General features: G+C 48.4%; 1 protein-coding gene and 1 pseudogene across 3 annotated transcripts in view; both read right to left on the bottom strand.

Annotated features, from left to right (window-relative positions):
- Positions 1 to 22,512, bottom strand: part of RHOT2 (ras homolog family member T2) — a 41,371-nt gene that overhangs the window by 7,618 nt on the left and 11,241 nt on the right. For all 3 annotated transcript variants that reach the window (XM_061599218.1, XM_061599219.1, XM_061599220.1), the window contains exons 4-18: positions 22,044 to 22,087; positions 20,079 to 20,132; positions 18,941 to 18,993; positions 17,106 to 17,214; positions 15,998 to 16,099; positions 13,391 to 13,489; positions 9,187 to 9,295; positions 7,843 to 7,963; positions 7,400 to 7,484; positions 5,974 to 6,119; positions 5,755 to 5,855; positions 4,680 to 4,810; positions 3,752 to 3,832; positions 1,563 to 1,685; positions 171 to 373 (exon numbers count right to left, since the gene is read on the bottom strand). In XM_061599218.1, coding sequence (XP_061455202.1) covers positions 171 to 373; positions 1,563 to 1,685; positions 3,752 to 3,832; positions 4,680 to 4,810; positions 5,755 to 5,855; positions 5,974 to 6,119; positions 7,400 to 7,484; positions 7,843 to 7,963; positions 9,187 to 9,295; positions 13,391 to 13,489; positions 15,998 to 16,099; positions 17,106 to 17,214; positions 18,941 to 18,993; positions 20,079 to 20,132; positions 22,044 to 22,087 — 1,561 coding nt within the window. The remainder of the gene's footprint in view (positions 1 to 170; positions 374 to 1,562; positions 1,686 to 3,751; positions 3,833 to 4,679; positions 4,811 to 5,754; positions 5,856 to 5,973; positions 6,120 to 7,399; positions 7,485 to 7,842; positions 7,964 to 9,186; positions 9,296 to 13,390; positions 13,490 to 15,997; positions 16,100 to 17,105; positions 17,215 to 18,940; positions 18,994 to 20,078; positions 20,133 to 22,043; positions 22,088 to 22,512) is intronic.
- LOC133372175 (5S ribosomal RNA) lies at positions 15,774 to 15,889 on the bottom strand (annotated as a pseudogene).

The following is a 22,512-nucleotide window of genomic DNA, read 5'->3' as shown; positions in this document are numbered from 1 at the left end:
TCAGGTGTACATTTAAGGAGAAAGCTAGGGAATCTTTTTCAGTCCGGGGGCCATATTCGCTTCTGGGCAACCTCCTGAGGGCCGCATGCCAGCAGCAGGCAGGGCCAGAGGCAAAAGTTCACCGGACACTCACTGAGGAGGAATATAACTGGAAAGAAAAGGTTACTAACGGAAAGGTAGCCGCCGTGGCCAGTTTGGCGTAGACGGAGGGGCTGGGCGGGCCCTGCCCGCTGCAGGTGAAGTAAAACGGTGGCGGCAGGCGGTGTTTGTAGCAGAAATCGGCTGGCGAGAGGCCATGCTGTGGCGACGTCTCTGGCAGGTCGGCCTTGGAGGCCACAAAGAGGCAAGGGATTTGCCCGTCCATGTACTGCTTCTGCAGAGAGAACAGGAGAACATCAGAAGAGCCTGGCTGATGGATGAGGCCAGTGGCCCATCTAGCCAGGTACTCTGATCTCGCAGTAGCCAACCACGTGCCTGTGGGAAGCCTGCAAGCAGGACCTGAACACAACAGCACTCTCCCCTCCTGCGGTTTCCAGCAAGTGGCATTCAGAAGCACGCTGGAGGTCCAACAAGGGGAGGCAGTTGACACTTGTCTCAGGGAGTGGAGCCAATCAGCTCCTGCACTCTGTGAGCTACGCTCCAGATAGACAACCTGGCGCCTCCGGATGTTGCTGGACTCCAGCTCCCATCAGCTCCAGCCAGCCTGGCTGATGGTCAGGGATGATAGGATTGCCATACAGAACCTCAGAAGGGCACCAGGTTCCCTACACCTGAGCTCTGCAGAGAGACTTACGAGTTTCTACAAGTAAAATAAGTGTATATTTGTTTTTAATTGCTGTAAACCGCCCAGAGAGCTTCGGCTATGGGGTGGTATATAAATGTAATAAATAAATAATACAATTCTACATCTGGGTTGCTATAGATCAGGGGTTCAAACAATCCAGTTTAGAAATGGGGGGGGGAGTTGCTTTGCAGCTGCCAAGAAACCCTTGCTGATCCACTGCAAATAATCCAAAGATATACCAGTAGATCCCGATCTACATTTTGTTCTCACCTGCTATAGACCTGCTAGTAGCCCTCTTGGACCCTTCTCAATCACTCTTTGCTGACCAGCATAGAAAGCGTTCAAAAACAGCATAGAACATATTATCCAAATAAGTAAACTAAACTAAACTAGAACAAGACAACTTGACATAGAATAAAATACGATATAGATATTTGCACAGCAATATTGAGGAAAGTTGGTTGTATCACAAACTCTAAAAGGGAAGATTATAGGAGGGCTAACATGACTTCTTCGCGGGTTGTACATGTCGCAGCGCAGAATTTAGCTACGCTGAGAGAAGTAGCTGCGTTCTGATCGCAGAGGCGTGAAGAGACATAAAATGCATCCAACCGCTGAAAGCGCTGGCCAGCTAAGGCGACAATCCTAGCCTTGCTTACCCACCTATTCAGCAGGACTTACTTCTGAGTAGACACTGTTTAGATTGCATGGTTAGTCATCTGTCTGAGTAGCTGCTCCTCAGCTAGTGGGGAGCAGGGACGAGAAAGGGAAGGCGTACCTTGTAAACACTAGCGCAATAGTTGAAAGACTTGTGGTCCGTCACATCGTACAATAAGCAGGCAACATCGCATGATGCATCAGACGCCTTCACAAACTCCATGTCCACATCCATCTCGTACAGCTGGCAAGAGATACAAGATTATTCCAATTTTGGGGTAGCCTTTTAAAAAAATATCTCTCTCACGTTGCTTTTTCTGAAAAAGGGACAATACCGTTAATCTTGAATATCAACAGAAACAAGCAGACTTTAAATAACTGATGTGCAGATACATACATAGTTCTTGGAACTACAAAGGGGCATGCTCTTCCAACTGTTTACTCATGCTTCTGCAATTCTCCACCACCACCCCACCCTACAAAAATGTAGAAGCTCCTCAGGGCAAGGGCTGTTTTTATGCCACTCAATAAAATGTCACAAACACTAAGATTGCTAAGTAATTATAGTGTGCATATGAGCTACTATATATTTGGGAAAGCTATTTGTCTCTTTAGAGAACAAACGTTTGGACGCTTCCTAAGATACCACAACCAAAAATTTGGCAGAATGCTTTCCTGAGATGGAGGAGCAGTTTCTCATCTATGCCTGGATACCACTGAACACCATTTTGAATCAAGATGGCGGCCTGGACTTCTGGAAACTGCCCTGATCTTTTGGGTTTCTTAAGAGTTTCCGAGCAATGTCAAGCACTACCTGCTAGCAATATATATATATAAAGAACAGTCAATAGGATCCAAGAGCAAAATAAAAATAAAATAAAAATTATTGTGCTCCTATCCTACACCTGTGTGGACGGGAGACCACTGGGAGTCCCAACTTCCTGGCCAGATCTGGGCCTCCTTAGCTTTAGCAGCGTTGCATCATCAGCTGCTCCCAGACCGCTCACTGAGTCCCTCCAAAGAACTGCTGTGTGTGTCACAAATTTAACCCATTTCCCCCACCCCACCCCCATTTAAGTTTCAGTTTCAAAAGTGGTGCATTATAGGCAGTCGTGCAGTAGCAAATGCAGAAGGGCAGGGCCCCTTCATGATAGTCACAGCCACACCCCTTCCTCCCCTTTTTGCTGCTGGGTTGAGAATGAGATCCTGGTTAATGCCTTCTCCCACAACAACAGAAGTCCCTAGGAGCCAATCAGCATAAAAGGGGAGAGTGTTAGCTACTGAGAAGAGTCTTCTGAGGGGCTGACTCATCTCCTTTCACTCAGTTTGGCTCCAATCAGCAGGACGGGTCAGGGAAGCATGTTAGAGGACTCTTCTCAGTAGCTAAAATACTCCCCTTTCATGCTGATTGGCTCATAGGATGGTGGAGACATAGGGACCCTGTTCCCAAAAAAGTAAGGGGTCTAAGACCCCCTCGAAACCATGGATGACTACACCCCTGATGACAGGCGTCATGATGAAGAGGAGTTTAAGAAACACCAGTCTAACCCCCCCTTTGGGCACATTGCTTTAAATGGGCAACCCCAATTCCCAGCCAACGGCTGATTTCAACGTATCAGGAAGCGGGGGGTACCTTTTTGGCTCCACAGGCCAGATCCTTATCAGCACTGGTGTCGTAGGGCAAACTGGCTCACGCAGCCAAGCTGAGCAGGATTTAACCCCAATTCCTCAGCGATGAGCAGGGGGTTAAATCCTGCTGCGTTCTCTGCAGGGGACTGGTGTGCCCAGCGAACGAAGAACTGAACCTACCACCTGACATCACTCACCCGTCAGAGTAGTGTCACCTGATTGTCAAGTGGGTGTGGTCTGAGAAAATGGCCTTGCGGCAGCCCAAACCTGACCAACCCCTGTGATAGAGGATCTCCATAAAAGAGATGTGTGATTGCATGAATATATGAATGATTATACAGTAGGGCCCCGCTTTACGGCGATTTGCTAATACAGCGGTCTCAATTAGACGCAATTAGACTAAAGCCCCACTCATTCTATTCAATGGGTTCCGCTTTACAGCAGGGGTCCAGAATGTAACCCGCCGTATGAGTGGGGCCCTACTGTATATAATACCTGAGTCTCTTAAAATAAGTTTAAAAGGAAATAGAAGCAATTAGATTTTTATGACAAATAGATTTTCTTTGTAAATGACTGCAACTTTACATACAAAGAAAACATTAGCTTCAATGTTTAGGACTTAACATTGTTGTAACCAAGGAAATAATATATGTGTGTGTGTTTGTTTTTAAAAATACTTACTATTAAATACTTTTCCTGCCCATTGACTTGCACTGTGTTAATTGAATAGAAGGTCTCCTTCCCTTTGGATTCCCTCTGGGCCTGAAAATGGAAGGAAAAGCAGGAATATTTATGGTTTAGAGAAGCCTTGTAGATATGCTGGAGATGGAGGATAGCAGGCAGAGCAGCCTTTACCAGCCTGATCCCCTCCAAACGTTTTGAACAACTCCCATCAGCCCCAGCCAGACTATGCTGACTGGGGCTGATGGGAATTGCAGTCCCAAACCATCTGGAGGGCAAAGGCTGGCACAGGGCATCAGAAAGCAAAGAATGTCCCAGATTTGGCCATGGACTCCTATCCACTCTCAGCCTCAGTTGTCTTATCTATAAAATGGGAATAGAGACCTACTCAAAGCAGAACACAATGACCTTTTTTTCTAGTTCTTTATGATCTTAATCTGGCTCGCTTTACATGAGCAAGGCTGGCATCATGCCCGTTCTCCTGAGAAGGAACTGAAGGTGAGCAAAAGTGACTAGCCTGAGGCCGCCCAGCAAGTCTGTGGCAGAACTGGGGGGCCTTGAGTCGAGGCTTCCTAAGCTCAACAGCCAATGCGATCCTTGATCTTAGCAACGGGCAGACATGGAAGAAAAGAAATGCAGGCATTTTATGTAGTTCAACTTTTCTCATCCAGAGATCTCTGCAGGTTTTCCCCTGGCCTAGCACCTATCAGAATGAGGGAGTGGCTCACCTGTGGCCCTCTAGACACTGTTGGACTCCCAACTCCTATTACGCCCAGCAAGCACGGCCAATTTCCGGGAGTGACAGGAGATAGAATCCAGCAACATCTGGACTGCTACAGGTTCCCCACCCAGGACATAACAGGTGAGATTTAAAAAGGGGTTTCCTCCTCCGATAAGAGAGGACACGAAGAGAATCCTGTCCACTCACAGCCAGGTTCTTCCCAAGAAAGGCTTGCAGGAATGCAGATTTGCCAGCACCCCGAGATCCAATCACTTTGCACAGGAAAACATTCCGATGGGTCTGGCCCTTCTCCAGGTCAATCCTTTTTTCCCGGGTAACTAGAGCGGAAGGAAACAGGGGTTGGGTGAAATGAGGCTGATGGTGAATCCTTTCCTTTCCTGTTGCACCGTTCTCTCTGCCAGACAGGAGGCAGGCACAATGTGATCGATGCCACTCGAACAGTGGAGGCTGGTGCCTGTTGGGACTGGTGGTGCGGAAGGTAAGGGAGCCCCACAGTAGGCGAAGCCAGAGCCAATGACAAGCAGGGGCAACTCATTCTGGTTTTGCCCCATTCTCCTCCCTGCTCAGTTTCACAAGCGCAACACTGAAACTGAGGAAGGTAGGTGACAGGTAGCGCCATCCCTGGACTGGATGCAAGAAGAGGCAGGTAGGTGAGAAGAGCTGGCTGAGGTTGTTGGAACAGTGCCCCATTCACCCTCACGGAGTGGCCGCTGTTGCCCTCGATAACCAAAGAAGGGGACAGATTACTCACAATGGCCAGGTTTGCTTTGCATTCAGCATGGAAGCAGGTGCTCAGCAGGTCTCCACAAATGCATCAGGACAGATTATTCTTCACCCCCCCCAAAAAAAATTCCCGGGGATTGGAAGATTCACGGCAGACAAAAGAAAGTCCTTCTTCTCATAACTAAACTATGCAATTTGCTCTCAGGAGAAGCTCTGATGGCCACCAACTTGGGTGGCTTCAAAAGAGGATTAGACTAATTCATGGAGGATGAAGCTATCCATGGCTACTAGCCACAGTGGCTATGTTCTACCTCCCCTGTGGGGGCAGGATGCCTGTGAATGCCAGTTGCTGGGAATCACAAGCAGGGAGAATGCTGTTGTGCTCAGGTCCTACATCTGGGCTTCCCATTGCAGCACTGGCCACTGTGAGAATAGGATGGTGGACTAGGTGGCCTTTGGGCCTGGTGCAGCCAAGCTCTTCCTGCGTTCGTTTGGGGTCTGAAGTTAAAGCAGGAGCGGGCCAAGGAACGGTACCCACCTGTGAGGGCGTGGATCTGAGAGTCCTGCTCAGAGAAGATGGGGTAGCCCAGGTAACCTAGGTGCTCCAGGCAGCGGTGGACATCCAGGTAGGCAACCAGCCTAGGGAAACCAAAGCAGAGAGAGGAGGCCGCCCGTTACGGGGATCACCGGGAGAGCCCGCCGAGCGTGACGTGAACGGGGTCGTTAAGGAGGGTAGGCAGAGGGGGGCTGCGCTTACGTCCACTGGCAGAGGAATCCATGCAGGGAAAGCAGGCCTTTATCAGTGGTGCATACCGTGTCGTGGAGCTCGGGTCCCCAGGCCACGTAAGGGAACACGCTGAAGAAGCTCTCCAGCTCGGCAGGGGAGAGGGCTCTGTCACGATCCTACGGGCACAAGGGTGGGGCGGCAGGGGGGACGTGAGTGGCAGCTTTCTATCCATCCACACGGTGCAGCAAGCCCACCCGTTGCCATGCCCCTGAGGTAGCGACTTCGTTAGTAAACCAAACCATTGTTTTAAGTAAACCAAACCATAGTTTTGAAATTACTGGCTTTGTCTTACGGTTTGATTTTTATTTTAATGTAACCTGGGCCCTCCAATGAAGCTGAAGGTTGGAGGATCCAGGGCAGGCAAAAGAAAGGGCTTCTTTGCACGGCACATAATTCAAACTGTGGAATTCGCTCCCCCAAGAGGCAGCCGTGGCGTCCACTTGGATGGATTTAAAAGAGGATTAGACAAATTCATGGAGGATCAAAGGCTGCATCAAAGGGTACTGGCCACAACGGCTATGCTCTCCCTCCACTGTCGGAGGCAGGATGCCTCTGAATGCCAGCTACTGGGAATTACAAATGGGGAGAACGTTGTTGCACTCCTGATTCCTCCTCTTAAGTGTTTGTTGGTTCTGCAGGCTTTGCTCCTTCCCTCCCTTTTCCTTCCTGCTTTTGTTCTGTTAGTTAGTAATACATACACACAAACACTCTAAACAGATACCACCCATTTTTAAAACTGATATTCTTAAAGACTCTTTTAGACCGTTTACTGCAAACCACTTAGAAGTATTTTGGTGCAGTAAGGAGTACATTTTGTTAAATAAAAAAACCAACCAATCAGCTAATGCCTCCAGGAAAGAACTGCCCACCGCTTCACTGTCCCACTGTCTTATTATTAGGAAGTTTCTCCTAAAATTGAACCAAAATCTGCTTTCCTTGCAACTTCCACCCGTCAATTCAAGTCCTGCCTTCTGGAGCAACAGAGGACAAGTCTGCTCCATCTTGTTTATGTATTATATATATTTTTTATTATTTATTAAATTTGCATCCCGCTCTTCCTCCCAAAGGAGTCCAGGGCAGCCAACTATAAGATGTTAAAACAGTACAGTTTAAAACAAAAAAAAATTGAAAACATTGAAAAACAATTTAAAACCTTCTAGCCATCACATACCCTCACAGTTTTATCAATTTCATGGTTGCTATGGCCAGTATTCTATCAGCTATCACATGCGTGGGTGAACAAACGAGGAGCCACCATGCAGAAGGCCCTGTCATGTGACATCCCTTTGCTCAACTCTGGATAGGCCTACAAGTCAATAGTTAGGGGCAAACAGGGCACAAGCAGCCTGACAGGACATGAGCACCAAGGACACACTGATGCTTCTGTGTGGCTCACCTTGTCGTGTTTCTCAAACATCCTCTGCAGGAACTGGTAACCAAAGTGATTGAGCTCCGTGGAGCAGTCATGGGGCACCCGGATTCTGAAAGGAAGGAAAGCAGCGCAAGTCAAGGCAGATCCTCAGGAAGCCCTGCAATCTCCTTGGGACTTTTCAACCAATGAATGGACAAACGGTGGCCACTCTGTGCAGGACGTGGCCCAGGGTCAATATCCAAGTAGGGCTGGGAGAGACTCCTGCCTGAAATCCTGGAAAGTTGCTGCCAATCAGTGTAGACGATATTGAGCCAAATGGACCAACGGGCCAACTCGGTATAAGACAGCTTCCTTTGTTCCCTAGGAAGAACCACTCAGGAGGGTTCAGAATTATGCCTTCCCATAGTCCCCTATGACATTTATTCTCCCTTCCCCCTGCCCCTTAAAATTCACCACAATTTACGCACAATGGGCGGAGATAGTCGTCCGTCAGCTCCAGCGCATCGTCATAGCCAAAGCGACGCAAGATGGTCCATGTGGTCTCATGGCGCCCCCTCTGGATGAAGAGCGTATTGAGGAAAAGGAAGCCTGGAGGAAAGGATCGACATGATCGACGGACAAGAGCAACAGAGGTGCCCAACACAGAACACTCCTTGGCCTGGGGTCACTGGAAAAGCCGATCTGCAGCGATCTCCCGCCACATGGCAAGGGGGTTCGTGTGCGTATCACCCTCTGTGAGATTCAGCTTTTGGGATGCATCAAGACACCCCACTGTAGCGCTTCCTGGTGCATGTTAAAAGCCAGATTGCACAGGCAACGATGTGTGCCTATGACTGGCCTGCTACGAGCTAGGCTAGGAGGGGCTGCACCTCACTTTCCCAAGTGCTTCTCCCGTAGTCGACGTACGGCCACTGCTTGCACGGAGGGCCCCCCTCTGTAACAGGTTATAACTGGGCCAAGTGCGAGATTTCTGCAGCTCAAGTTCCCAGCCAGAAGACAGGCACGAGAGATTCTGGACTGCAGTACTGGCTAAATCCCAAACGCTGCTGAAAATTATTTAACTCAAGGATGAGGAACCCCCGGCTCGGGGGCGAAACGCGGCCCTCCAGGCCTCTTTATCAGGCCCTCAGGCCTCTCCGCAAGGCCCCACACCCCTCCCCGGCCCTGTTTTGCACCCTTCTTGAGTGTTTTTTGCCAGGTTTGAGGAACGGGTCTTTGAACTCCGACAATGCTTATTGCTTGGCTGAATGAAGGATAAAGAGAGGTGTGTGACCGTGAAGAAGCTTAACCTCTTGTGCAAAGCTAACATGTATATTTGTTGCTCTACCCACCAGTGGCATATGGCCCCTGGAAGGTTTTCTAGAAGGAAATGCGGACCTCGGGTCTACCCCCACCTCCTGATTTAACCCAATAATTTTTCTCTGCCTTCTCGTTCCTCTAGGTGTGTCGCAGTAAAAGCGCTCCCCATATTCCCCCCTCTGATACTCTTGTTCTCCCAGTGCAACTGCTAAATCGTCCTCCGGAATCAAACGAACACTGAGAGTTACGGTAGAAACGGGCAACTTCTATTCAACTGAAAGCTCGTTCTAGCAGGAAAGCTTTGAAAACAGACGTCTGCAGTTTGTTTCAAGGAACCGGCGATTTTGCCCTAGGGATGTGCAATCTACGTTCCAAACTAGCTGAACACCCCTTGGCTTCAAAGGATGCCCCCGAGCCATCTATGCAGCTCTGCTGTGCTGCTATCCCTCTTCCTCCTCCACCAAGGAGAATTCTGAAATCATCCCCAGAGCTAGACACAGCGTCGTTGTTACCATTCAGTGTCAGGCCGTTGTCCTGGACTCCATCGGTTGTGTTCTTCCAGACCACCATTTTCACATCTTCTAGAGCTTGAGGTGCCAAAGGATTTCCGAAGCAGGACTTCTACCTCCCGAGAGACAAAAGGGGACCAAATCAGGAAAATAGACAGTTGTAAAAAGAGAAGCAGCAGCTTCCATTGGAGCCAAAATGAAGCATCATACCAATTCAGTGGCTGTTTGGATGTTGTTACATCTCACGTTCACAACTGACTCCCCAAGTTACATATATTCTGTGCAAACATGGAATCTGGCACCTGACAAATAACGATGTGAGAATCACAGCATTTGGGGGTGGGGAAGCAAGTTTCTAGCCCTTATGAAAACAACAGTATTTATTTATTTATATTACGAATGGCTTCCTAATAAAACATCTCGATAAACACCCCACCACAATAAATATAACTGAACTAAAGGTAAAGGTGTCCCTGCACTTGTAGTGCGAGTCATTTCCAACTCTTAGGGTGACGTCTTGCGATGTTTACTAGGCAGACCGTATATATGGGGTGGGATTGCCAGTTCCGTCCCCGGCCTTTCTTTACCCCCCAGCATATGCCGGGTACTCATTTTACCGACCATGGATGGATGGAAGGCTGAGTGGACCTTGACCCCTTTTACCGGAGATTCGACTTCCTCCTTCCGTTGGAATTGCACTCCGGCCGTGAGCAGAGCTTCGGCTGCGTTACCGCCACTTACCACTCTGCGCCACGGAGGGACTAAATAAATATAAACAAACACATATAAAAACAATTTCAAATTCAATGCAGGTCCAATAGCTGGTGTCATCTCAGAAGCTGAGAGAGGGGGCCTCCTAACCTTTTGCCATTGCACCTTGACTCTCCACCCAAGAATAAAGTATCCAATGTGTATATATCTGCAGGATTTATGCAAGCTATGGAATTTAGGTCTGTCAGGAAAGTTGGGGAAGAGAAACCAAATCTGACAACCTTGCACAAATATCCGCCAACCTAAGCTTTCGACCCATGACAGGAGGGTGCAATGCTGGAGGTGCAAACTCAGGTAAACATTGCAGTTCCTCTTCTATTGACTGGGAAAATGCAATTTCCCGCCTCTCCTGCTCCATGGAAGAGGGACCATGAAAAGTCATGGGTCCAACATTACACCATTGTAACATTGACTAATGCTAGTCTTAGTCAGAGGAGACCCACTGAAACGAATGGACAAGATTCACTTAGGTTCATCAATCTCAATGACTCCAAACAGAACTTAGATAGCCACAACCCAGACTGTTGTCACAATCGACTCTGAGAAGTCAGGACTCAACTTGGAGGCAGGTGAATTTGATCAGCAAGGCCTGCCCCATCCCAATCCACCCCATTTTTCTTGGGGTGCAGAACAAATCCTGTTGCCACTTGACTGGAGATTGATGTCTGAGGAGGTACATCTGCAGTAACGCACAGCAAGGGCAAGGAAGGATGAGGGCCAAACGCTGGAAAAGAACAAGGTGGCAGGAAGACTTGGACTGATGACCATGGGCCCTTGAATTGATGTGTTTTTTATGGAGTTCTCAGCCAAAGAGAGAGCTAGCTTGGGAACCAATAAAATCCTTCAAGGTCCACCAACAGCAGAGAAGGCTGTAAAATTTGGACCTGGGTCAAGTTCTACTCAGAGTAGACCCAATGAAATGAATGTTATCAACACCTAATGGATTCAAACTCTTGGCCTGGGGGAATCAACCATTTTCAATCAACTTCAGGCAAATCCAGGGATTTTTTTCCCCTTTAAAAAGCTGCCAAATACGTATAGTTCTGCACACAATCTGCTGACACAGAACAGGTGAAACTGTGCTTTTTTAACTAGAGTAGTCATTTTGTTAACCTTTCCAAGCGGTCCAGGCCCACAGACCCTTCCACCCTGCATTAATAGCAAAGAGGAAAAGCAAAATAAGAGTGTGAAAAAGTCCAGGCTGATGCTCATTAGGAAGGCAGGGGGGGGAAATCTGCCTTGAGAATCAAGGAGGCAAAAGTAGATTATGTGAATCGAAACCACAGCCAAATAAATCCCTGCCCAGAGAAACAGCCACCAGGCGGGCGGGGGGGGGGGGGGAGAGATTAATTTAATATATTTGGAAACGGTTTAATGCACAAGTTAAAACTTTTTATTTTTGGGGACAGGAAACAATGAGAATGCAAAACTTAATGAGACCAATCAGAACAAGCTGTGTGACACAACCTTTTTTTTCCTTTTTTTTTTAAAGGACTGATTTTGGAAAGGAAAAATGATCCACAGGCGAACAGGGAAAATGAATTTAGATCTAGAGAAAATGAAGAAATCTAGAGAAGAGCTGGGCTTGTTAAGCTTAGAGAAGGCTGAGAAGGGACGTGATAACAAAGCCTTCAAACATTTGGGAGGATTGCTTTTAAAGGGAGGGGGCTCAGTTGCTTCCTATGAACAGGGCTGCACGGACTCGGCACGAAAACAAGCTCAGGAGCTCAATTATGTGATTTATATAAATTATGCTTCCTTTGCATAATTAATTCTAGTTTTCCTGCTCATAAGGAGGGAGAACAAGGAATGCAGACCACTGATCACTGCTGCCCCCCCAAAATCATGGTGAGTTCTTTAAAAAAAAACTGGTGACAGGCCTCAACTTGATGATTAACTACTCTTCTCTGACGCTTCGTATTGTTTTATATTGCTTCATTTTATCTTATCAGTGTTTCAATGTACTTATGTTAATCAGTTTTAACCATTTCATTGGAAGCTGGCCTGGGATTGCAATGGGATGAAGGATTGTTGATAAATGAGGTAAGTAAACAGGCAAACAAAATCTTATTCAGCCATCCAACAGGCTGCAAAGATTTTAGCAAGCACTGCCCAAAATTTTTAAAAGCATATATTTGCCCCCATATGGACTAGAAACTTGCTTAGGAGAAAAAGGAAAGAAAGCAAGCTGTTATTTTCAAGATGCTGGATCTTGTTACCCAACACTATGTTCTGCAATTTTCTCTGCTGCTCCAGTCACAGCAGAAGCCATAGCTCTTGCTGTGGGCAAGATAGGAAACAGTGGACTACACCTGCAGCCAAAAGTAGATGGAGGTGGCCATTAGGAAGAACCTTCCAACCTGGAACAGCTGGTTAGTTTGGCATTTTGGTGAAATGGGAATATACGGGAATTTGATCCATGAGGCAGAGCCATTTCCAGCCTTTCCCAACCAGTGTGCCTCCAGATGTTGTTGGACCACAACTCCCATCTTTCCTGATCATTGGCAATGCTGGCTGAGGCTGATGGGAGTTGTGGTCCAACAACATCTGGAGGCACACTGGCTGGGAAAGGCTGAGCTAGACAATCCCTTAAAAATAATTCAAGCCTTGTATCAGCGGGGATCCACCTCTGAAAAGGTGCGCATCTACTTCTTTAAATTAAGTGGCATGTGCTATAAGCTGGGAAGCTCCACCTCAAAACACACAAAGAGCTCTTATTTATTATTTTATTGATTTAACACATTTAGGTTCTACCTTCATCCTATTTTCTTTTTTTTTATTGCTGAGTGGTTATCCTGTTCTGGTCCCACAGGGGAGCCTGCAGGGCAAGGTGGTGAGGCAGCCTGGTTGTCTCAGCACCATGCTCCTAGTGGTCAACTTGCTTTGACAAGGGGTCAAAGTGAATTAAGGCCTTCTGAGCCTGTGTGTGTTGTAGTTGACACTGCCTTTCAGAGAAGAACTAGAGTCATCGTGATGTCAGCTGATTGACAGGTGGGCAGCCCTATCAGGCTGCAGCCTGAAAGATCCCCACCCCATCTTTATACTAGTGTCACATGGGAAAATGGAAATGGACTGGCTTCAAGTCAATTCTGACTCATGACAACCCTATGAATAGGGTTTTTATGGTAAGCGATATTCAGAGGGGGTTTCCAATTGCCTTCCTCTGAGGCTGAGAGACAGTGACTGGCCCAGTGTCACCCAGTGAGCTTCATGGCTGTGTGGGGATTTGAACCCTGGTCTCCCAGGTCGTAGTCCAACACTCTAACCCAGCCTTTCCCAACCAGTGTGCCTCCAGATGTTGTTGGACCACAACTCCCATCAACCTCAGCCAGCATTGCCAATGGCTGAGGCTGATGGGAGTTGTGGTGCAACAACATCTGGAGGCACACCGGTTGGGAAAGGCTGCTCTAACCACTATACCACACTGGCAACATACCTGGAAATAGTTGAGCTCCTCATCACTTAGAATCTGGTTGTTATCCTGGTCAGACATATTGAAAATCCGAGTGAGTGCCTGCGTACATGCTGGCCTCAGCTAGGAGCATAGAGACAGAAGAAGAAAAGGCATGGTTTAGAAAAGCAGGCCATAGGAAGCACTCATTCCCACTGCCGAAAATGCCCTAGGGAAGGCAGGTACATCAAAGCCACTGCCCTGACAACCTAGCAACAACAGATAGGGCTGGTGTGCACATAACACTAAGCCAAGGATGGGGAACCTGTAGCCGTCCAGATGTTGTTGGACTCCAGCTCCCATCAGCCCCCAGCCAGCATGGCCAATGGATAGGAATTGATGGGAGTTGGGAGTCCAGCAAGCTGTGGAGGGCCACAAGTTCCCCACCCCTGCGCAAAAACCATGGTTTAGCACTATGTGCCCAAACTGAAAGGCACTCCCTCCACACAGCTCAAAAGAAAGGCTTCTGCAGCAGTTGCTTTCACTTGCCACTAATTCTGGCTGGTTGTTATGCGCAAAACAGAGATTATAGTTTAAAGCAAACTCTGTTTAAACAAGCCAGCTTCATAAACTAGGGTATACAGGTGACTTGTTTTGAAACTTACCAGTTTGTTGCAAACCACAGTTTCTGGTCAGTGAGGGGTGTTGGCAGAAGAAAATGGTTGTGTCGTGTGTGGCCTCGCATGAGCCCCAAGGGCCGGATAGAGGCCCACATTCGGTCCCTGAGTCTAAAATTCCCCATTCCTGGGCTAACGGCTCAAGCAAGAGCCTGACTGGTGGTCGCGGCAACACAAGGGTATCACAACATTTAAGAAGCAAGAGGAGCCTTGGGTGGGAAAAGGCCAATTGGCTCAGAGGTGGAGCAGTAACGTAACTAGAGCTGGGAGTGAGGGATTGGCCTGGACATGATGGAAGTCCCTTATTGTTGTTATATGCCTTCAGGTCGATTATGACTTATGGCGACCCTATGCATGTTCCAGGTAGTATGGTCATAGGCATGCCAATAGTTGTTGTTGAGATGAGGAGAGAGCAGGGCCATGTGACTGCGTGTCCAATGAGCAGAGCTTGGAAGATTACTTTTAAAAAGTAATAAATTACAGTTACAGTTGCATGGCCCAAAAAGTAGTAATTACCGTTACAATTACGATTGCTCTGAAAGTAACTAATTACTTTACTTTTCCTCCAAAGTAATCACTACAATTACATTTCAGTTACTATAAAAAAACCTACAAGGTGCTGGCCTTGGCAGCTGCACATCTAAGTAGCCTAAAACAACATTAAAAATGAACAAACACAGACAGAGGTAGTAGAATAATTACTTTTATTCATAAGATAGCAATGGTGGTCTCTCCGCTGGTACGGGTGGTGGGGAGGGAGGCTGAGGCCACTACTCAGATCTTTGCACGTCAAACCAAGTGCAACCCCCCCACTCAGCCAGCCAGCATAATCTCTCTCACTTAACCACCTCCCACACCCTGCCCTGCCACCAACTAAGGGACACTCACCCAAGCAAACATTTTCCCGAGATGCAAAATAGTTAAACTACTGCAAATGCAGCACAGTAGCCAGAGAGGGTGGTGGAGGCCACTTTGTGTGCCAAGTGAAAGCACAATATTCACACACACACACACACGAGTCATCTTTCACCTCCACAGTTCTTTATCTCCATTCTGCTGCTGCCTCCTTCTCCTCCTTTATCCATGTTCTTGACCTCCGGATCTTTTTCCCCTCCACTCCATTCTTCACCATCGCCATCCATTTTTAAAAATAATTGTTTTCTCCACTCCACCCCATCTCACTCTCCACCTCCTCCCTCGTCGCCTCCTACCCACCCACAGAGCATGAGGAAAGAGCGACACTGCACAGAAGCCCAGTTTGAGGCACATGATTTTCATCCACAAATCAGAGGAGCAGAAGACTTCCCCTGCTCCCCCCCAAGTAATGCCCAAAAGTAATTCTGGAAAAGTTACAATTACTCCACAAAAGTAGTAAAATTACTCCTATTACAATCAAAATGTAAAGGAATTACCCACTCATTACTCTAAAAAGTAATGAATTACAAGTAATTCGTTACTTGTAACTAGTTACTTCCAAGCTCTGCCAATGAGACGGAAGAGTGGCTCACCTTTGAAAAGGGAATGTTTCCTCATCCTGTTTTCCAGGAAGCCATAATCCTGCCCACTATTCCTTAGTGACTACTATGTGAAATTTGCCAACCACTTGTTTGAGCACTAGGGAGGATTTTTGTTGTTATATGCCTTCAAGTCAATTACGACTTATGGCGACCCTATGAATCTTTGTTTGGATATATTCATAGGATTTTCACAGTAAGAGGTATTCAGAGGTGGTTTATCATTGCCTTCCTCTAAGCCTACGGCACCCAGGACTCCCAGGTCTCCCATCCAAGCAGTAACCAGGCCTGACCCTGCTTAGCTTCCGAGATCAGACGAGATCGGGTGTGTTCAGGGTAGTACGGCCGTAGCGGAATCCCTAATGTGGCACAAATAACTCACAAGATATGGGGGGGGGCTCGAAGTTGGGGTCTTCCCAAGATACAAAACCTATTTATGGCTCTGAGATGTGGCATCCTACCTGTTTCTCCTCTGGGTCATAGAGAGGGGCCGTTGGGTGCAGAACAGCCTTCTGGGCATAGTAGAACAGCTCGGAGATGTTCTTCAGGTTCTTTGCGGAACACTGGCGCACAAAGAAAGAGAGAGAGCATGGGGTGGGAAGGTGAGCCAACTCGGAGAGGCCAGAGAGTCACTGGGGAATATTTAACAAAAGCAGCACACGTTGCAAAGACATGCTTCAAGATTACTTTTCAGGTAAGCCACGGAGGAAACCATGGACTAGAAGTGGTCATCCTACAAAGGGGGACTTTCTGTTTATCTCCCACCCTGGAGGAGAGCTCAGCAGGGAAAGGATCACCGCCTGTGCAATCTTGGCCACATCTCAGAGTATCACAGTCCCCAGAATTCTTTGGAGTGGCAGTGTGAGGGAGGGAGGAAAGATACGGTATTTCGAGCAGGTTAAATGGCCAGAAGGACTGTGCTCTTCTACCACCAAGATGATCAGGTTTTAAACGAACTAAGGGCTGGTTCGACTAGCGCGATACATTTTCCACCCAGGTGAGCGGTCCCAGTCATTCCCGGGGATACGTGTGAATGGACAAAGATAACGTGCAAACTGGACAGTGACTTACAGCTGTTTGGCTGTGGCATTTGGAAGGAGTGTTGCCACAGCCCAGTCAGTGGAGGCCAGTGGCCACTGGGGCCGGTGGGGCGCAAGGCAAGGGAGCCCAACAGTAGGTGCAGCCAGAGCCAATGAGGGAAAGGGGCAATACATTCTAATTTTGTCCCCATCTTCCTCCTCCCTGCTGAGTTCTACAAGGGCAACACTAAAAAGGAAGAGGAAGCTGATGGCCAGGGCCACCCCCTGGACTGGGCGTAAGAAAGCAGGCAGGTGGGGGTTGGCTGGGATTGCTGGGGCAATGACCCATTCGCCCCGATGAAGCGGCATCTACTGGATTGAGGGCAGAGCAGCCTTACACACGACTGCCCTGTTCACATGTGAAATTGCCTAGGATGGCACTGGCCAGGAGGGACACGGGGAAAGTGGAAGCGCTGCCATGAAACGGCCGCAGAAGCTGAAGGTCACAGCAGCCTCTCCTCCCACCTCCCACGCCCAAGTAGTTCCCCACCTCCACACAGGTCTCGATCTCGGAGAACTGGTTCATGATGGGCAAGATGGTTTCCATGGAGCTTCCGGTCTGCAGGTCGGACTTGTTTCCCACAAGGATGATGGGGATCCTAGAAATGAGGAGAGAGAGAGAGAGAGAGGAAAGGCGTTGAAGAGGAGAAGCGGCACAGGGACATTGACTGGTGGGCTGCAGAGTTTGGAGCAGCCAGCGCCAATGCCCCCAACTCCAACAAGCAGGTCAAAAAAAGAAAAGGAGGTAAATTAAGAAGCTCTGCATTTAATGTGGGCAAGGGGGACTGAACTGAGGTGTTTGCATGCAACACAAGGGGTCTGCTGCTGAGCAAGAGACACTACTTTGCTCAAGGTTGCACCCATAGAATAAAATCATAGAATAGTAGAGTTGGGAGGGGCCTATCAGGCCATCAAGTCCAACCCCCTGCTCAGTGCAGGAATCCAAAGCAAAGCATTCCTGACAGATGGCTGTCCAGCTGCCTCTTGAATGCCTCCCGTATAGAGTCATAGAATAGTAGAGTAATGCCAGCCCTACTCAAAAGAGACCCATCAAAATGAATGGACATGACTACCTTAGGTTCATCCATTTCAATGGGTCTACTCTGAGTGGAACTTCTTTTTAATTTTTCAAATATAGCCACATATAAAAAAAAATAACAGAACATAAAACAATGTTTGGTTTCTCTTGTCTGGTATACAGTCCTAACATTTGTGCCATCATTCTTATTTTCATACTGCTATGGAGAACGTGAAGAGCAATGCACCGCTCCGTCTCCATGAAAGTTCTTGTGAAGCCAGTGGCAAAGTCCCAGTTTCACTCATTCTTGACCACAGAATGAATCCGTCCTGCTGTCCTACGAAATCTCCTTCCGTGTTGGTTTTGTCCCATTGCTTGCACTTGCTTTGTCAATCTTTCCATAAAGGGGTAGTGTCATATTAAAATGTTCCACTCTTGAAATGTCCCACCCTCTTCAGTTTTCCAATTTCTTGCTATGACCAGTCCAGTTGCAGCTAAGAGCATTGATAACATCTCTTTATAGGGTAAAGAGTGAGATGTTCCCGCCGTTCCTTTGCACGGACAAAGTTAATACACAAACTGGGAAGGGGCTGTAAATCAGTGGTAGGACACACACTTTGCATACAGAAAATCCCGGGGTCAATCCTCCAGTTTAAAAAATGGGGGGCCTGTGGCCCTCCAGATGTTGTTGGACTGACTCCCATCAGCCCCGGCCAGCCTCGCCAATGGTCAGGGATGGAAGAGAGTTGTGGTCCAGCAATATCTGGAGTAGCCTTTCCCAACCAGTGTGCCTCCAGATGTTGTTGGACCACAACTCCCATCAGCCTCAGCCAGCATTGCCAATGGTCAGGAAAGATGGGAATTGTGGTCCAACAATATCTGGAGGCACACTGGCTGGGAAAGGCTGATCTGAAGGGCCACAGATCCCTCAACCCCGAGTCAAAAATAAAAGGGCTCTTTCTTAGACTCTGGAGAACAGCTGCTAGACAGACAAACGTTCTGAGAGTATAAGGAAACTTACGCCAATAGGGATGCATTCATCCCCGTAAATCCCTTTCTGACATGTGCTGTTTAGAAACAGCTTGAACCTAGCTGCCTTCAGCACAGAGGGTTGTATCTAAGACCTACTCAGAGAAGACCCACTGAAATTAATGGACAAACCATAGTCATGCTCATGACTTTCAATGGGTACAAGGTGCATTGGACACAACTTGGGTTACAACTGCAGCCTTGAAAAACAGGGGCAACAGGGACCCCGAGACAGGCAAACCACAGCAGCCCATCTTAGTGGACGTTGAGCTACCTACCTGGAACATTTTTCAGCTCCACTGTTCACCATTGGGATCCATTTCGTCCGAATCTGGGGGGCGGAAAAAAGGAAAAAGCCAGTAAGCGGACTGGAGTACTTTTTATTTATTTACTATTTAATTTATATCCTGCCCTTCCTCCCAGCAGGAGCCCAGGGCGGCAAACAAAAGCACTAAGAAAACTTTAAAACATCATAAAAACAGACTTTAAAATAAATTAAAACAAAACATCTTTAAAAACATGTTTTTAAAAAGCTCTGAAGACATCTTAAAAAAAAAAAAAGGTTAAAAACCTCTTCAAAAGCAATTCCAACACAGACTCAGACTGGTATAAGGTCTCCACTTAAAAGGCTTGTTGAAAGAGGAAGGTCTTTAGTAGGTGCTGAAAAGCTAACAGAGATGGTGCCTGTCTAATATTTAAGGGGAGGGAATTACAGTGTCAGTGACATCACACGAGAGGTCTGCTTCCTATGTTGTGCAGAATGGTCCCCCTGATCAGATGGTGCCTGCAGGAGGCCCTCACCTACTCTTGGCGACAAACAGAAGCAAAAAGCCAAAGGAGGGCATGGACACGGCAGAGCCCCATACAAGCACCTAAGGGCTTCACAGTCCGACCCTCTTAAAAAAGGGGGGGTGGCAGCCCCACCTCCGCGCCAATCTACCCAAGTAATCCAGGCCACTGTGGGCACCAGCAAAGAGCAGATGCCCTTGAAATAGGCGCTCAACGGAACACAGCCAACGCCAGCGAAGAACGCAAGAAGAGCCAGCCCTGGTGGGTCAGACTCAAGGCCTATTTAGTCCAGCATTCTGTTTCCTGCGGTGACCAATCAGATGCCTCTTGGAAGCTCACAAACGGGGCGTGAGGGAAACAGCCCTCTCTCGCTTGCGATCCCCAGTGGCTGGTATCGAGAGATGGGTACGGCCTCTGATTCTGGAGGCGGCATGCAGCCATTGTGACCGGCAGCCACTGACATCCCTTCGTCCGTGAACGTATCTCGGTCCGTATCCTGCAAGGTCCTGCCAGCCGTACGGCTGCTGTGCATGACAGTCATTGGCAGGAGGGTGCCAGGCAGCAGCACAGCTGCAGCTGGATCATGTCCTGGGGAAAAAAAGAGGGACAGGGAATCCCAGCCTTTACCTTCTCAATAGTGGGTTCTTCTGTGACATCGTACACCATGCAGATGACGTTTGCCTGCAAAGGAGCAAAGATAACTTAGGAATACATGGAAACTGCAATTCCTAAACTCTCTTCCCCGGTCTTTGGGGACGGAGAGAGGGGAGGAGAGAGCCCTTTCATGGCTATGGAACCATCCGGGCTGATGTTTGGTGCTCCAAGGAGACGAGCCCTCATCTTGTTACCAGGCTCAACGGTGCATCAATGCTGTCCATATAAACTGTCATTTATACAAACAGCAGAATCAGGGGGTACAACTTTTCAAGTATAGAGATGTGAAGGACCAGAACAAAATGGGGAAAATTTGGGGGAAAACACAATTCTCCTCCCCTCCCCCAGTCTCTTTCCAAATTTGTGTGTTTTTTCCCCAAAACAATGGGGGGGGAAAGCACCCTCCCCCCCGAAAAAAATCTCCCCTGCTTTTCCCAGGTTTTATTTCTGGGCCTTTACAGGTGGTGATGGTGAAGTAATACTTCTAAGTTTCAATAAAATTCCCTGTGCACTGAAAGCCAGTGTGGCAGGGAGGTTACCCTAAGGCCCCTCTGCTTGATATGCAACTTTTCTGTGTACAGGGAGTTAACGTCAGTCCAGAGAATCAAGTGGTAAAGCTTCTCCTAGATTTTACTGCTTCAGGATGCAAGTGCATTATGGGGGGGGGGAGAGGGGAGACTGAGGATGACTGTTGGTTTGAACATTCCCCTGTGGAGACCATCACTCAAAGAGATACAAAGTAGACAATTTGCAAGCAGAAGGTCCCAGGTTCAGTCTCTTGAGCATCTGCAGTTAAAAAGTGACCGGCAAGGCCCTTCTCAGCTGAAGATCTTGGAGAGCTGCTCCTTACTGATTGATTACCCCCCCTTCTGGATCAGTGAAAAATGGCCTCATCTGGGACTGGTGTCAGCACCTGGTATTGCGAAGCAGCTGTCCAGGGCCAGCCTGCAGCACAGCCGACAGGCATCGGAGAATCCCAAAAGCATCCCTACGACCCAGAAAGCATGGCCCCATCCCTGGGCTCTAACTGGTTGAGCCCAAGGAAGAGCAGGATGCTGGGAGCCAACATTTCCTGGGCCAAGCCTGCACATTGCTCTGCAAGCTGATGGAGAAAATATATCTATTACGCACACATCCCTCCACCTTCAGTCCAGACAGAACTGTGTCCCAGGTGCCAAACATCTAACAAACCCTGACCTGGACCACTGGAACATGAGAAGTTGCCTTCTGCTGCGTCAGACTCATTGGCCCGTCTAGGCCGGCACTGTCTACACTGACTGGCAGCGGCTCTGCAGGGCTCAAGACAGGGCTCTTTCCCAGCTCTACCTGGAGATGCCACTGGGGATTGAACCTGAGGCCTTCTGCACGCAAGGCAGATGGCGTTTTTCCTTTCTTGGTTTGGCTCCCGACAGCTGGTTCCCAGGCACTGGGCTTTCCCCCAACTAGCAGTGCAAAAATTAGGTCATTTTAGACTTTGGACTTAACGGGTTTTGTGTCCACCTCTGTGGTCGGCAACAAGTATTACTTCCCAATGCGGGAAGCCATTTGTTGCTGCGTTTGGGGGCCCTCCTGCTCATTTTACCCAGCGGGGACCCTGGACGTCTGCCCCGAAGGGCACTGCTGGAGTGCAAAGGAGCCACGTGTTCAGCGTCCGCTTTGGACTCTGAGGGTCCCCGCTCTCTGCTGGGCTATAGCAGGGCAGGGTCTGCCTGCTCCATCAAGCAGCCTTTCCCCCTCCCTCCTGATTTAACGTACATACAAGAAAACGACGGATTCAGCCGATGGTTAACAAAAGTGATCATGCTAATCCCAAAGACTCCCTAGCTGGGATTTCTGCAGAGCGGTGCTGTGCCCCAGCTGAGATTTAAGGAGCAAAACCCGGAGCGTAGGCTGCAACAAGCCTCCCTGCCGCCCCAGGCCAATGTTTTCCTTGCTCACCTTGGCAATCTCCTCTTGGAGTTCCTCGTCTGTCTGCTCCGATTCTGAAAGGCAAAGGAAAGGTCCTGCATCTCTGTACCTGGTTCTCTATCACGCCCAAAAAGGCCCCTAACGGCACAGCTGGGATATTAAGAAGGGCTTGCCTGGGTCAGGGCAAAGGCCCTCCTGGACCAACATCCTGTGGCCAACCAGATGCATCTAGGAAGCCCCCAAGCAGGACCTGAGTGTAACAGTGCTCTCCCTGCCTGGGATTCCCAGGCATTTGCCTCCGACAGTGGAGGGAGAAGACGGCCATTGGGGTGGCCACTTGTGGCCTTTTCCTCCGCATATTTGACTAATCCCCTTTTAAAGCCATCCACGTTGGTGGCCATCGCTGCCATCTTGTGCGAGAAAATCCCACGGCTTCACAACATGCAAAGAAGTCCTTTATTTTGCTTGCCCTGAATCGTCCAACATTCAGCTTCACTGG

This window comes from Rhineura floridana, chromosome 17 (genome assembly GCF_030035675.1).
Source record: "Rhineura floridana isolate rRhiFlo1 chromosome 17, rRhiFlo1.hap2, whole genome shotgun sequence".
NCBI lineage: Eukaryota > Metazoa > Chordata > Lepidosauria > Squamata > Rhineuridae > Rhineura > Rhineura floridana.
This window is presented reverse-complemented; position numbering and strand designations above follow the sequence as displayed.